At 36.0% G+C, this 10,724-nt stretch overlaps 1 protein-coding gene, 1 long non-coding RNA gene and 1 other non-coding gene across 8 annotated transcripts; 1 reads left to right on the top strand and 2 right to left on the bottom strand.

Moving 5' to 3' along the window:
• Window positions 759-832, bottom strand: TRNAE-UUC. Its single transcript has one exon. It is a non-coding gene; the product is annotated as a tRNA-Glu (tRNA).
• LOC109718700 (protein LIKE COV 3-like) lies at window positions 1,845-5,717 on the bottom strand. 3 transcript variants are annotated; one of them, XM_020245069.1, is made up of 6 exons: window positions 5,546-5,717; window positions 4,606-4,658; window positions 3,944-4,053; window positions 3,383-3,550; window positions 2,821-3,045; window positions 1,845-2,298 (listed from the first exon to the last, which is right to left on the bottom strand). In XM_020245069.1, exons 2-6 carry the CDS (start codon window positions 4,614-4,616, stop codon window positions 2,198-2,200), a joined length of 615 nt encoding a protein of 204 aa, XP_020100658.1. In that variant the 5' UTR covers window positions 4,617-4,658; window positions 5,546-5,717; the 3' UTR covers window positions 1,845-2,197. The 3 variants fall into 3 exon arrangements, with proteins under 3 accessions (XP_020100658.1, XP_020100657.1, XP_020100656.1); XM_020245068.1 differs by lacking the exon at window positions 5,546-5,717 and adding an exon at window positions 4,906-4,924; XM_020245067.1 differs by lacking the exon at window positions 5,546-5,717 and having other exon boundaries at window positions 4,606-4,713.
• LOC109718910 lies at window positions 6,040-10,174 on the top strand. Of its 4 annotated transcripts, none has more exons than XR_002218550.1 (5): window positions 6,040-6,214; window positions 6,435-7,029; window positions 8,115-9,307; window positions 9,438-9,656; window positions 9,776-10,174. It is a non-coding gene; the product is annotated as an uncharacterized LOC109718910 (long non-coding RNA). The 4 variants fall into 4 exon arrangements; XR_002218549.1 differs by having other exon boundaries at window positions 6,435-8,303; window positions 8,520-9,307; XR_002218548.1 differs by having other exon boundaries at window positions 6,435-9,307.

The following is a 10,724-nucleotide window of genomic DNA, read 5'->3' as shown; positions in this document are numbered from 1 at the left end:
ATTATGATCAATTTGTTAAAAAAAAACATTCATACCTATCTATAACTTCAATTCTACAAACGGTTATGATCAATTGGTTAAAAATATTGAAAATAAAAATGAACTATTATGTTCAATCTGTTAAAAAGTAGCACTTCTATCCATTTATTTTACATTAAAATTTAAATTTGAGTTTAAATTGTGAATTAAATTTAATTTTTAATTTTTGATATCAAATCTATTCATCTATTTTATATTAAAATTTAAATTTGATATTGTAGATATTTTCTAATAAAATGTAACATATAAATTTAGAAAATATTTTATTCTAAATTTTTGAATAAATATGATTTACAAATGTTTATTGATTTAAAATAAATTTAAAAAATTGTTACGTGTAGTTGCACGTATACTCAACTAGTATATATATATATATATATATATATATAGTGTAGAGCTACTATATTATCGGAAGTATAGAAGATCTGATGTTTCAAACTTTTTGATTATTAGATTAAAAATTATACGGTTGAGATGATTGTGGTTCTCCCAGGATTGAGTAGTACCCTTAAAATTGAGTGGTCCTTACAGGTTAATAGTATTAATCCAAAAGTTAGAAATGATTAAAGAGATTGATCTAAGGGCCAAAAAAAGCATAGTAGCTCTACTCCTCTATATATGTTTTTATATATTTATATTATAATGCAAAATTAATTTAGATTTAGGTTGAGTTTGGATCTGGTACAAATAAAATTCATATCCAAGACAAAAAGGATCAGTTCCATTGCCGGGATTTGAACCCGGGTCGCCTGGGTGAAAGCCAGGTATCCTAACCGGACTAGACGACAATGGATTTAGTAGTCACTAATTCTCATATAGAAAATGTGCTTTGGATACAGCCGTAAACAACCCTTTCTTCATTCACCAGTTCTATCTATTTCTACAAAGACTAAGTAACAGCACATAACATAAATTATGCTGATTTAATTACAATATAATTTCTATAATATAACTACTCTCTACATGCTTTAGTCCCAATTTTTCTTTTTAAATGGGGAACAAAACACATCCTAAGCATTTTAGTTCAACTCAATTAAACTAAGAAACATAAGTATAAGCATAAGTAACAAAACCAACATGATATTATATGAAAAACATATTATTTGCGCCAATTTATCTTCATTATTGGATTAAAAATAAGCATTTCTATCCTGATGAGTATACCAGTATTTTTTTTTGAGAAAAAGGTAGCTTGCTACCTGTTTCATTCATTAAAAATATGAACTAGGCTACATGGGTGAGGTAATAGACCTCAGTCGAGACGAAAAAAAAAAAAAAAACCTAAGTAGCTACTTTGCCGAGGTGAATTCTTCCCACGAGTTCTTCAAGTATCCGATCTTATTGAGCGCTAGAAAATGATCAACTTTTATCTTTCTAAATATCGTATCGTTTCTGATCTCTCAAATAACCCACCAACAAGCTATCAGTCCGGTTAGCTTAGGACCAGCAAGCTGATTTCTAAATCTTGAAATCCACTTATCCCAGATGTGGGACACTTCGTCACCCAGGCCTATCAATTGAATTTCCTCTAAGACTGTTACTATTAGGAATTTACTAAATACGCATTGCGTGAATATATGATCCATAGTTTCCTCTTCCACCCCACATAGTGCACAAGCTATAGGCTCCGTCCATCCTCGTTTAAGTAGGTTGTCCGCATAGTATACCAGTGTTGAATTGAGACCAAGCTTATAGATTGGATTGAAGTTTATACAAATAAAAAAGGAAAACAAAATCCTATGATAGGGCACATACTGGAGAGAAACCTGGAGTAAGGGCACGAATATTAAAGCATCATAGGCCACAAAAAGATAGCAATTTCACAACTTCTAGTTACAATCAAAATCAATACAAAAATCTTTTCCATGCAATTAAAAACAAAAGAAAAAAAAGTGAGTCTCTTTCTCCTGCACTTGTGAATGGAGAACAAAAAGAGGTTATAGCTAGATAAACAACTAAATCTTTTTCAGTGTGAAAATCTCAACCCGATTGGTTGTAGTAAAATGAAAATTAAGGGGAGAAAAAAAAAAAGAAAAACAAGAAAGGGTGCAAATAAGCAACTATAATATGTTACCCAGTGTGAAGAGATAGAGTAGTATGTGATGATCCATCCAAGCGATAGAAATATTTCCATTTTCTCACTAAGCTTTTGGTAATTTTAAGGGCTTTTCCCTATTCTCACATTGTCATCAAGAACAGTAATCCCCTCCACTGTAGATATGATCTGTGGAATTGACATTCCACCGGATAAAACAATCTCTGCACAGAAAGAAAGGCAACAAAAACCCAAAATAACAATTTAGTCCTAAGTTGGTTAATAATGCGAAAAGTAAACGATACAGGCAACATTTGCTTTTGAAGTTTTCGCTGTGGTGGGAGGTTAAGATGAGATTTTACGCCCTGAAAGAAGAAGCTCCTATTTCAAGTTTCTATTCTTGCTACCACGAGAAGCCATAGAGAAAGAAGATTTTAAGGATACGAAATGGTTTGTACTTCACTCTCTTTCAACAATCAAGATCAAAGATTTTCCAAAGATTTTAAGGATACGAGATGGTTTGTACTTTACTCTCTTTCAACAGTCAAGATCAACAGATTTTCTGAAACTAAGGTGTCTATGACTTTTGAACATCGAAGGATAAAAGGCGCAAATCACGATGTTTTCAAATGATGATCCGCAATTTTGCCAATTTTGAAGGAAATAATTATTAGTGCTTCTCTAAACAGCTTTACTCATATGAAAGCTTAGGATGTGCTAAATACGAGATGAAAATTGGGCCTCACCGATTGCTTCTCGCACAGATAAGTTCGGCCTGATCACGTCATTTTTGCTCATAAGAAATATATCTCCGAGGTAGAGGTGGTTGGTCGGCACGTAGACGCATGAAAGCTCCTCATCACCTGCGCTACTGCGAAGAATCACTGTCGAAGTAATGAAACCGATCGCGTATTCGCCAATACGCGGGTGGCGTAAGATGATCACTTCCTTGAAGGCTCGAGAGCTCTGATCTGTAAGACATACAAGTATGGTTTCTAGACCCAGCTTGTAACAATTTTGTTGACATATAAATCAAGAAAAAAACTAGAGAGAATTGTAACATAAATGTGATTGATATATATGTCGAACTCATGGATAAATTTGGAAAGAGACTGATGCCAAATTGGTAGCATAAAAAAAGCAGAGGGACTAAGCACTCAATTAATCTCACTTTTGCTACATGGTTGTTCTTTTTTTTCACTTTTCAGCAAGTAGAAGATCATGTTGTGTGTGTATGTGCGCGCGCACGCGGAAGTGAATTTCTTTTTTCTTTCTATTCGGAAGTGAAAAAGGCTGTACTTGTTTTACCTGGTGATATGGCTGCGCTTATCTGCTTCGAGGCGGAGTAGATATGGCGCACGAGCGGCATTTTCTTAATGAACCACTCGCCGAGGCCGAGAACAGAAGCCCCCAACCATGAGGACATGAACACACCCACCATAAATATGAAGATGATTGAAGTGATAAAACCTAGTCCTTTAAAACCCACAAAGCAAATTCAGTTAACCTTCAAAAGTGCTAAAAAAAGAAAAAGGTAAAACATACGACATTACATGACATAAACCGCATTTCAAAGTCGTGTCTGAACTATAAAAGTTTTGATTTTAGTACTTAACCTTTCATCATCTTCGATTTCACAACATCTATATTTAGCTCTAGCTGATATTAATGATTGTTTCAGAAACACTGGTAACTCAAAAATGCGCCATAGTTTACACAGTGCATGTATGATTTTTACTGGAAAAAGGGATTCAAGCAATGAAGATTAGCAGCGAATAATAAGAAATAGATAGCATAAATTTTGAAAGGCTAGATGATGTTGTACATGGGGGTCTATAGTTTCTACAGGAGAGAAATATGTGTAGTTACCGAAAACATTGATTCCGAGATGAGTATAAATTGGTGAAAAGAATCCGTCGACGAATCGGAAGAACCACCAGGTAATGTAGAAAGTCATAGCTATTGGAAACAAAATCACACTGCAAAAGAAAACGAGAAATTTAATGAATAAGATTGTGTTTCAACCCTCCTGCATTGTACATCAGCATTAATAACTTCTAAGCAACAAATTTTAGCTTGAAAAAGAGTAAGATACTAACATTTCCGCTTAAAATCATGCCTTAATTCAGCAACAAACATTTCCTCCAAAATGTAGTATAAATATCTAAAATTAGTTATAATAATTACGCTTGCAATGTTACTGAAGAAATAGTTATCTTTTTATCTGAGCGTGTATTTGGTGGCAGTTTACCAAAGAATAAGTATCTGAAATGCTAAACTGCCTCAGGAAAAGATTAAGTTTGGAATTTGCTCTCGAGTTAAATCATGAATTTCTTAATTTCCTTACAAACAACATCATAAAAGAATTTCCATGATGAAACACATATGAACCAAAAGAGATTGTTTTGAGCACAGATAATCATCTAAATTTTCCTGCAACTTCATGATTAATGAATATCTCAGAAAAAAAACTTCATGATAAATGAATGTTCAATAATCCAAAAAAGAACAAAACAAAACAAAAAACTTACCATCCAGTCATGAATTTCTTGGAGGCCCAGCTCCGAATAACTTTGGAAAATGCCTGCAGAAATGAGGTAAATTTTACCATCGTACTCGAAGAAAACCAGGAAAAAAAAAAAAAGAAGAAGTAAACTGAATACGATTCTACTCAAAATTAATACTAATCAACTGCACCTTGATTTTTTTTTTTTTTTTTTACATAACAAAAATATTATTCTATTTTTTTTCTCAAACATAGACAACTTTCTTCTTTTNTTCTTCTTTTTTTTTTTTTTTTCTATTATCAGGTCTAGTTGACTAGTTCCAACCAATCAGAGCTGAGCGCCTCCATTTCGTACTGCTTCCATTTATCACCAAAAAAAAAATTCCAATCATTTATTTTATGGTGCACGTCTAAGACGTCTTTTCTATCGTTAGATTTTACTGGGCAGCATCGCTACTTTAATATTCATGTGGAGTAAAATTCTACAACAAATGACAATAAATAAAAATGTGTCTGAAAATACATCTTTATGTTCTGTTTTATATTTTATTCATACTCATAGTGAACTAGCAGGCCAATTATATAACATTTTCGTCCCTTAAAAAAGGTCTAAAATATGTGAGTTACACATTCTAAGTATTTAATTAGCTGGTTATAGCAGATATAGGCTTAGTTTGGTATTGAGGTGGATCTAACACTATTAGACAGAATGGAGTTGAGAAAAAGCATGCAAAGATATGCTTCTACGTTCTCCGATGGGATCGCAGAAAATATATCGTAATCGACGGCAATATGCGGAACGCAATATTACGTACGAAAACAAACATGATATTTTTCCATCGTCGTTTCTCACCGCACCTAACGTAATCTCTCCGCAATCCCAAACGAAGTCATAGTATGACTGTTATACAGAAGGCTTTCTTCGTTCCCTATCACTGCATTTAAAAGAGAGAGAAAGGGAAGACCTCGATGCCGGTGGTGTGGTGGAGGTGGCGGGCGGAGGACGTCGGAGGGGCGATGATCGGCACCGCCACCGCCGTCGCCGCCGTCGACACCAACGCCACGTCCTCTCCGTCGATGCCGAGCGCCCCATTCCCGACGGGGATCAGGAGCTCCCTATCTCGATCCCTGTCTCTCCCCGCCATTATCCACACACTCCTCTCTCTCTCTCTCTCTCTCTCTCTCTCTCTCTCTAACTAAAAATGGAGGGTAAGGGCGGAGTTGAAGAGTAACGGAAACGTCGGATCTTGGATTAACTAACGGTTTTTGGGCCGACCTGGGTTCCATCACGGCCCATTACGGCCCATTTGAGGCCCTTCTTGGCAGCCAATCGTCTTGTTACACGTGGACACGTCTAGAAGGATCACAAACAACCACCGACATACGGTAGCCGTTGATTCTCCCTACGCATTAAATAAATAGGGCTATAAATAGGAGCCTTGTCATCTCATCGCGTTGCCGTGTCTAGGGTTTCTCTCTCCTCCGAACTTTGCCCTTTATCTTTTCCTCGTCCTTTTTCCATTCCTCCTCTGATTCCCTTTTTTTTTTTTTTTCTTAGGAGGAATTGTACTCAAATTTTATCTTATTTTTGTTTAAATTTTGACGAATCTGCTATGTTTAAAGATACCATACAGGTATTTTTGTATTTTCGTCGATTGTTTCTATTAATATCGCTGTATCTCTTTAATTGCTTCGATCCTCTTCGTATCTTCGAATTTTCCGATCTCTCTATGTTCCTTTTGCCCTAGTTCGTGAAATCCCTATCGAAATCTCGTTCTAATCATGTAGAGTAAAAAAAACAAAAACCTAATTTCTTTTGCTCTTTTGTTACGTTTTTTCTTTGATTTATGACAGATCCGAAGTTTTTTAGTATTGTGGACGATCGATTCTGCAATTGGTCTCGCCGTACGGACGCGGTTCCGAGATCAAAGCGCTAGATCTACGGGAATTGGGGGGCACTAGAAGGTCTATATGCGGTGATTCGTGTAATACTTTTCTACGCGGACGCTCATGGATGTGGACGATGCTGTGAATTGTAAGCTTTGTCGCATGATTTGATTATTAAGTATAAAATTCTCCTATTATGTAGGGAGAAGGGGTTACTAGGGTTTCATCGAGGGCGAGGTAAATATTGGTATTACAATGGTATTTATTTGTGTCTTTTTCCTCTTTTTGTTTTTTTGTTGTACTCGGTTTCCTTTGTTCTACTACCGACCTTTGCCATGTTGGGTGCGCTCGCATGGCAGGTCACCAAAACCCTAATAAAATTTTCTTTTTTGCGTGTGTTTTGGGGAGGATCGTATGGGTGGGTTATTTTAAAACCCAGGTTCCTCCCCACTTGTTGGTGCCTCCTCCTCTTTTTTTCCCTTTTCCTTTTCTCTTGATGGCTCTTTACAGTTTTTACATCAGCAGCACGAGGAGCTCCTCTGAATACAGGTTGTGATGCGAGGTACAATCGATTTTTACTTGTAAAGAAGCGTAGAGATCCTTCCTCAATTATAGGCCATTTTGGAACAGGCTTTTAATTTGAGTTTTTTCCCCTAGATTTTAGTTAGAGATTTTTTAATTAGAGATTTGTTAAAATTAATAGTCCCTTCATCTATCAGGTGTTAAGAATTAAAAGAATGTTAAATTGTCAAAATCCCTGTGATATTTTATAGAAATAACTCGGATTAGAAGGACCCACAAAAAAAAAAAAAAAATCAAACTGTTGATTAAGAGGAAATTAGTTGGGTTTATTCTAAAATGGCATATAGTTGAGGGGTCTTACTTCGTGCACAAGAGCAGCATGATTTTTTCCTCCCGGCCGTTGTTTCACCAAAAGTGAATAGATTTTTGGGTGAACTAGAGTTCAGATGAAATTTACTTTTATTTGCTTGGATAGCTGCGGAATTGAAGTTTTTTAGTTCTATTGTTTATGTGGTAGGAATAAATGACGTAAAAGCTGGAGGTGTGAGAGATGAGAGATGAGTTAGTATTTTATTATTTTGTTCTCAAGTCTTTTTCGTAAATGAGATTGGCCTCGGGTCGGCCGAAGTTTGTTGTGCTATTTTGGGAATTTTGAGTTTCGGCGGAATGTGAAGTTACGGGTAACCAAACAATGGAAGTGGGTATTTGGCTGGAAACTATTTCACCTCTCTCCACTTTCAGTGAAATAAACACACTGTCAACGTTAACTTATACGGCTTTATTGTTTTGTCTCTATGATTCTGCAATTAATTAATTTGACTAGTGCCATTCCTATTCCATGTGAACAATGATCTAGTGTGATTAGCTTCCTAATTTTCCATATTTGCTTAATAGCCTATACAAAACTGATTTCTACAAATGGTCCTTGCCAAATCTGGCATTTTCTGAATCTTTTCCACTTGCAGAACATGGTATATTATCTTTAGTATTATTTGAACCTCATGTTCAAGTTAAAAGTGTCTATCAGCATGGTATATCATATTTGGTGTCTTTAATGATTATGCTGATCTTGCCCTTATATCACATGAAGAGAGTTATTTTGATGTAAAAGTTGCCTAATGTTAGGTGCACGTGTGAAAGTTTTTCATGGGAATGTGAGCAAAAGCCTATCTCTTCTCCTGTGCGGTAAATAACGGACAGTGATCAAGCAATGCCATTCGGAAGAATTTTGGTAACACCATTTGGAAGTCACCTGTTTAAGTTCCTTGCACTGTGGGTAGTATAGATCCGCTGGCCTCAAAATATACACAGAGTGTAGGTGCAATTATGCCCATAAGGGTCTGTCTGATTATCCCCATTTTCTTTATTTGAGCAGCCATGTGTTTGGCGACAAAAGTATCTGAAGCATTTGGCAAAATTGGGCTTTTGGCTCACAGAAAAAGCAACTAATCTAATTGGGGGCTAAATTGGGCTTTTGGTTCATAGAAAAGCAATTAATCTAATTTGGAGCTTTTATCTTTCACTTTACAGGGTGTTTGGTTGATGGGAATGTATGAAGTGTGGAAGTATGTTTCTTAGAACTCGAGTTCTGCACCCTGTTCTGCCTGAACTTAAAGACTCTTTTCTCATGGTTTGGAAATTTACTTCCACAGACCAGTCATTTGACTCCCACAGGGACATGCACAAAGGTTTTTGACATTTCATTCTCACTATATATAACCTTAGAATGTCTCACCATATTTAACCTGAGAATGATACTATTGAGAGCATTCTATTTAAAGGTTGTTGTAACTCGGGAAAAAAAAAACTTCTGCTCATGCAACTCTTGTGCAAAAGCTATCGATAACTCTACTCAAGATATTGCAGTGTTAAGAAGCTATCATGGTCGAAAAGCTGATTGACCTTGTAACTGTCATTTCTGCTTTCGTTCCTTTCATATCGTATGGCTGGTTTTCTTCTTACATCTAACATCTCTGTGAAATGTGCATCTCTGCCTTTTTTTTTTACTTGTATCGTCTTTGTTATCAATTGTATTGTGAGTTTTTGTAGTGACTTTTATATTGTAGTTTACTCTATAAATGTTTTCTGTATCGGTTGTTGAGCTCGGTACAGTCGGCTGGACTATATATTTTGTACTTCTTAGTCTCACATCAGCTTGGTGTAATCAACAACGAGGGAGAAGGAGCTTTTCAGCGACAGTCTTGGTGCACAGAATTATGCTTGTTGCTGTAAAATAAATTCGCTGCATGTACCTGATAATTATAAACAGGATTGATCACTCCAAGGTGGTATTGCACAAGTGGATGAAAGATTCTACTGTAAGACTTGTTGTTATATTCTTCTATTATCCTGTTACTTTAGTTCTTTGGATATTTATTCCAATTTTTCATGTTAAAGTGATTTTTTCTGATCTATGTTCCTCTTGCCTTGGGTGGGTTGTTATTGCAGGTTATTGGGGTGCGCCGGATGGATGGATGAAATTTCTACGATCATAGTTCAATGTTAGAGACACAGCTATATGGGTATTGCATGAGTTTAAACTTTCTTATCCAAGAAATTGTTGATCGAGGCCCTTTCATCCTATGTGGTCCAATTCTATCGAGGTGGATCAGGAAGACATGAGGTCATCTTTGTCGTAGCTGGTGGCTTGTTGCAATCTTTGTTATGGTACTGATTACTTCGTCTCATATCTCTTATCATTATCAAATTTTGATATTGCTAGTTATTCATTTTTTTACATATTGATATATTTTTTGTGACAGATCAGATATTTTTTTTGTCTCCAGATAATCTTATGCTCCTCTCCGTAGATGGAGGTGGCTATAACTTCCAAGGTTATTTGTGCATGCTTCATCTCAAGAACTACGGATACTGCATGTGGATCATGAAGTTAGCTCATTGTTTATTGGTAGATATACACCTGCGGTCTCTTGTTCGACTAGTTAAGAGAACTGGATATTGGTCATGCGGTGAGGATGCTATCATTTGTTTTTTGTTATTGGTTTCTCTCTGTTTTTTCTTGTGTTGGAAACTAGATTTGAATGTGGTTTTTAAGGTGGGATTTCACGAGGGGTAAGAAGGTTTGTTACTGGTTTTGGATTTGGTAGACCAGTTGGATGCGCCTATAAGGCAAATCATCAAACCCCAATAAATTTCCTTTTTTGTATGCTTTGATTCAGTTGAAACCCTGTTTTGAAAATTATCGCTATAATTTAGTATACGCAAGCCTTCACTTCTCTATGTCGGTGTTGACTGACAACTATTTTAACACCTTGCGGAAGAGCTTCACTTTCAAGAATTGAAAACTGAGGTATTTCTTAGCTCATTAATTTATTTAATGTAGGTAGATATGAAACTGTTATTTCTCATTCTTAGCATGGCCATTTTTTACCCCTTCCTATTTGATCGTGCATTTCAGTCCCTCTTTCATTCTTGTAAAGTCTTTGTTTCTGGCATGACGGCATCAATTCATAACTGAGTTGTTGCGGCACCTCCTTGTGTATTTACAAAATGGTTCCTCCTTTTCGTTGCAAGTAGTCTGGTGTATTAGGACTATTCTCATTAGTCACTCCACTTTGTCCATTTTGAATTTTGGTTTTCATAAATGCACTTTGTTTAGTTATCCGTTGCCAGGCTCTCTAGCAGAGCTTATTGTAGTTGAGTTGGTCATTCATTTCATTTGTTACTTTTGTGGTTGGCGTTCAAAATTTTATCTTGGCTTGTTCAGTGTTTTCT

This window comes from Ananas comosus, linkage group 12 (genome assembly GCF_001540865.1).
Source record: "Ananas comosus cultivar F153 linkage group 12, ASM154086v1, whole genome shotgun sequence".
Lineage (NCBI taxonomy): Eukaryota > Viridiplantae > Streptophyta > Magnoliopsida > Poales > Bromeliaceae > Ananas > Ananas comosus.
This window is presented reverse-complemented; position numbering and strand designations above follow the sequence as displayed.

Bases quoted from the DNA above. Each gene is read 5' to 3' on its own strand.
- LOC109718700 (XM_020245067.1), bottom strand. From the start codon at position 4,685: ATGGTAAAATTTACCTCATTTCTGCAGGCATTTTCCAAAGTTATTCGG. The intron at 3,551-3,943 runs GTAACTACACAT...TGGGTTTTAAAG, and splicing joins TCTCGGAATCAATGTTTTCG to GACTAGGTTTTATCACTTCA. The intron at 3,046-3,382 runs GTAAAACAAGTA...TATGTCTTACAG, and splicing joins AAGCGCAGCCATATCACCAG to ATCAGAGCTCTCGAGCCTTC.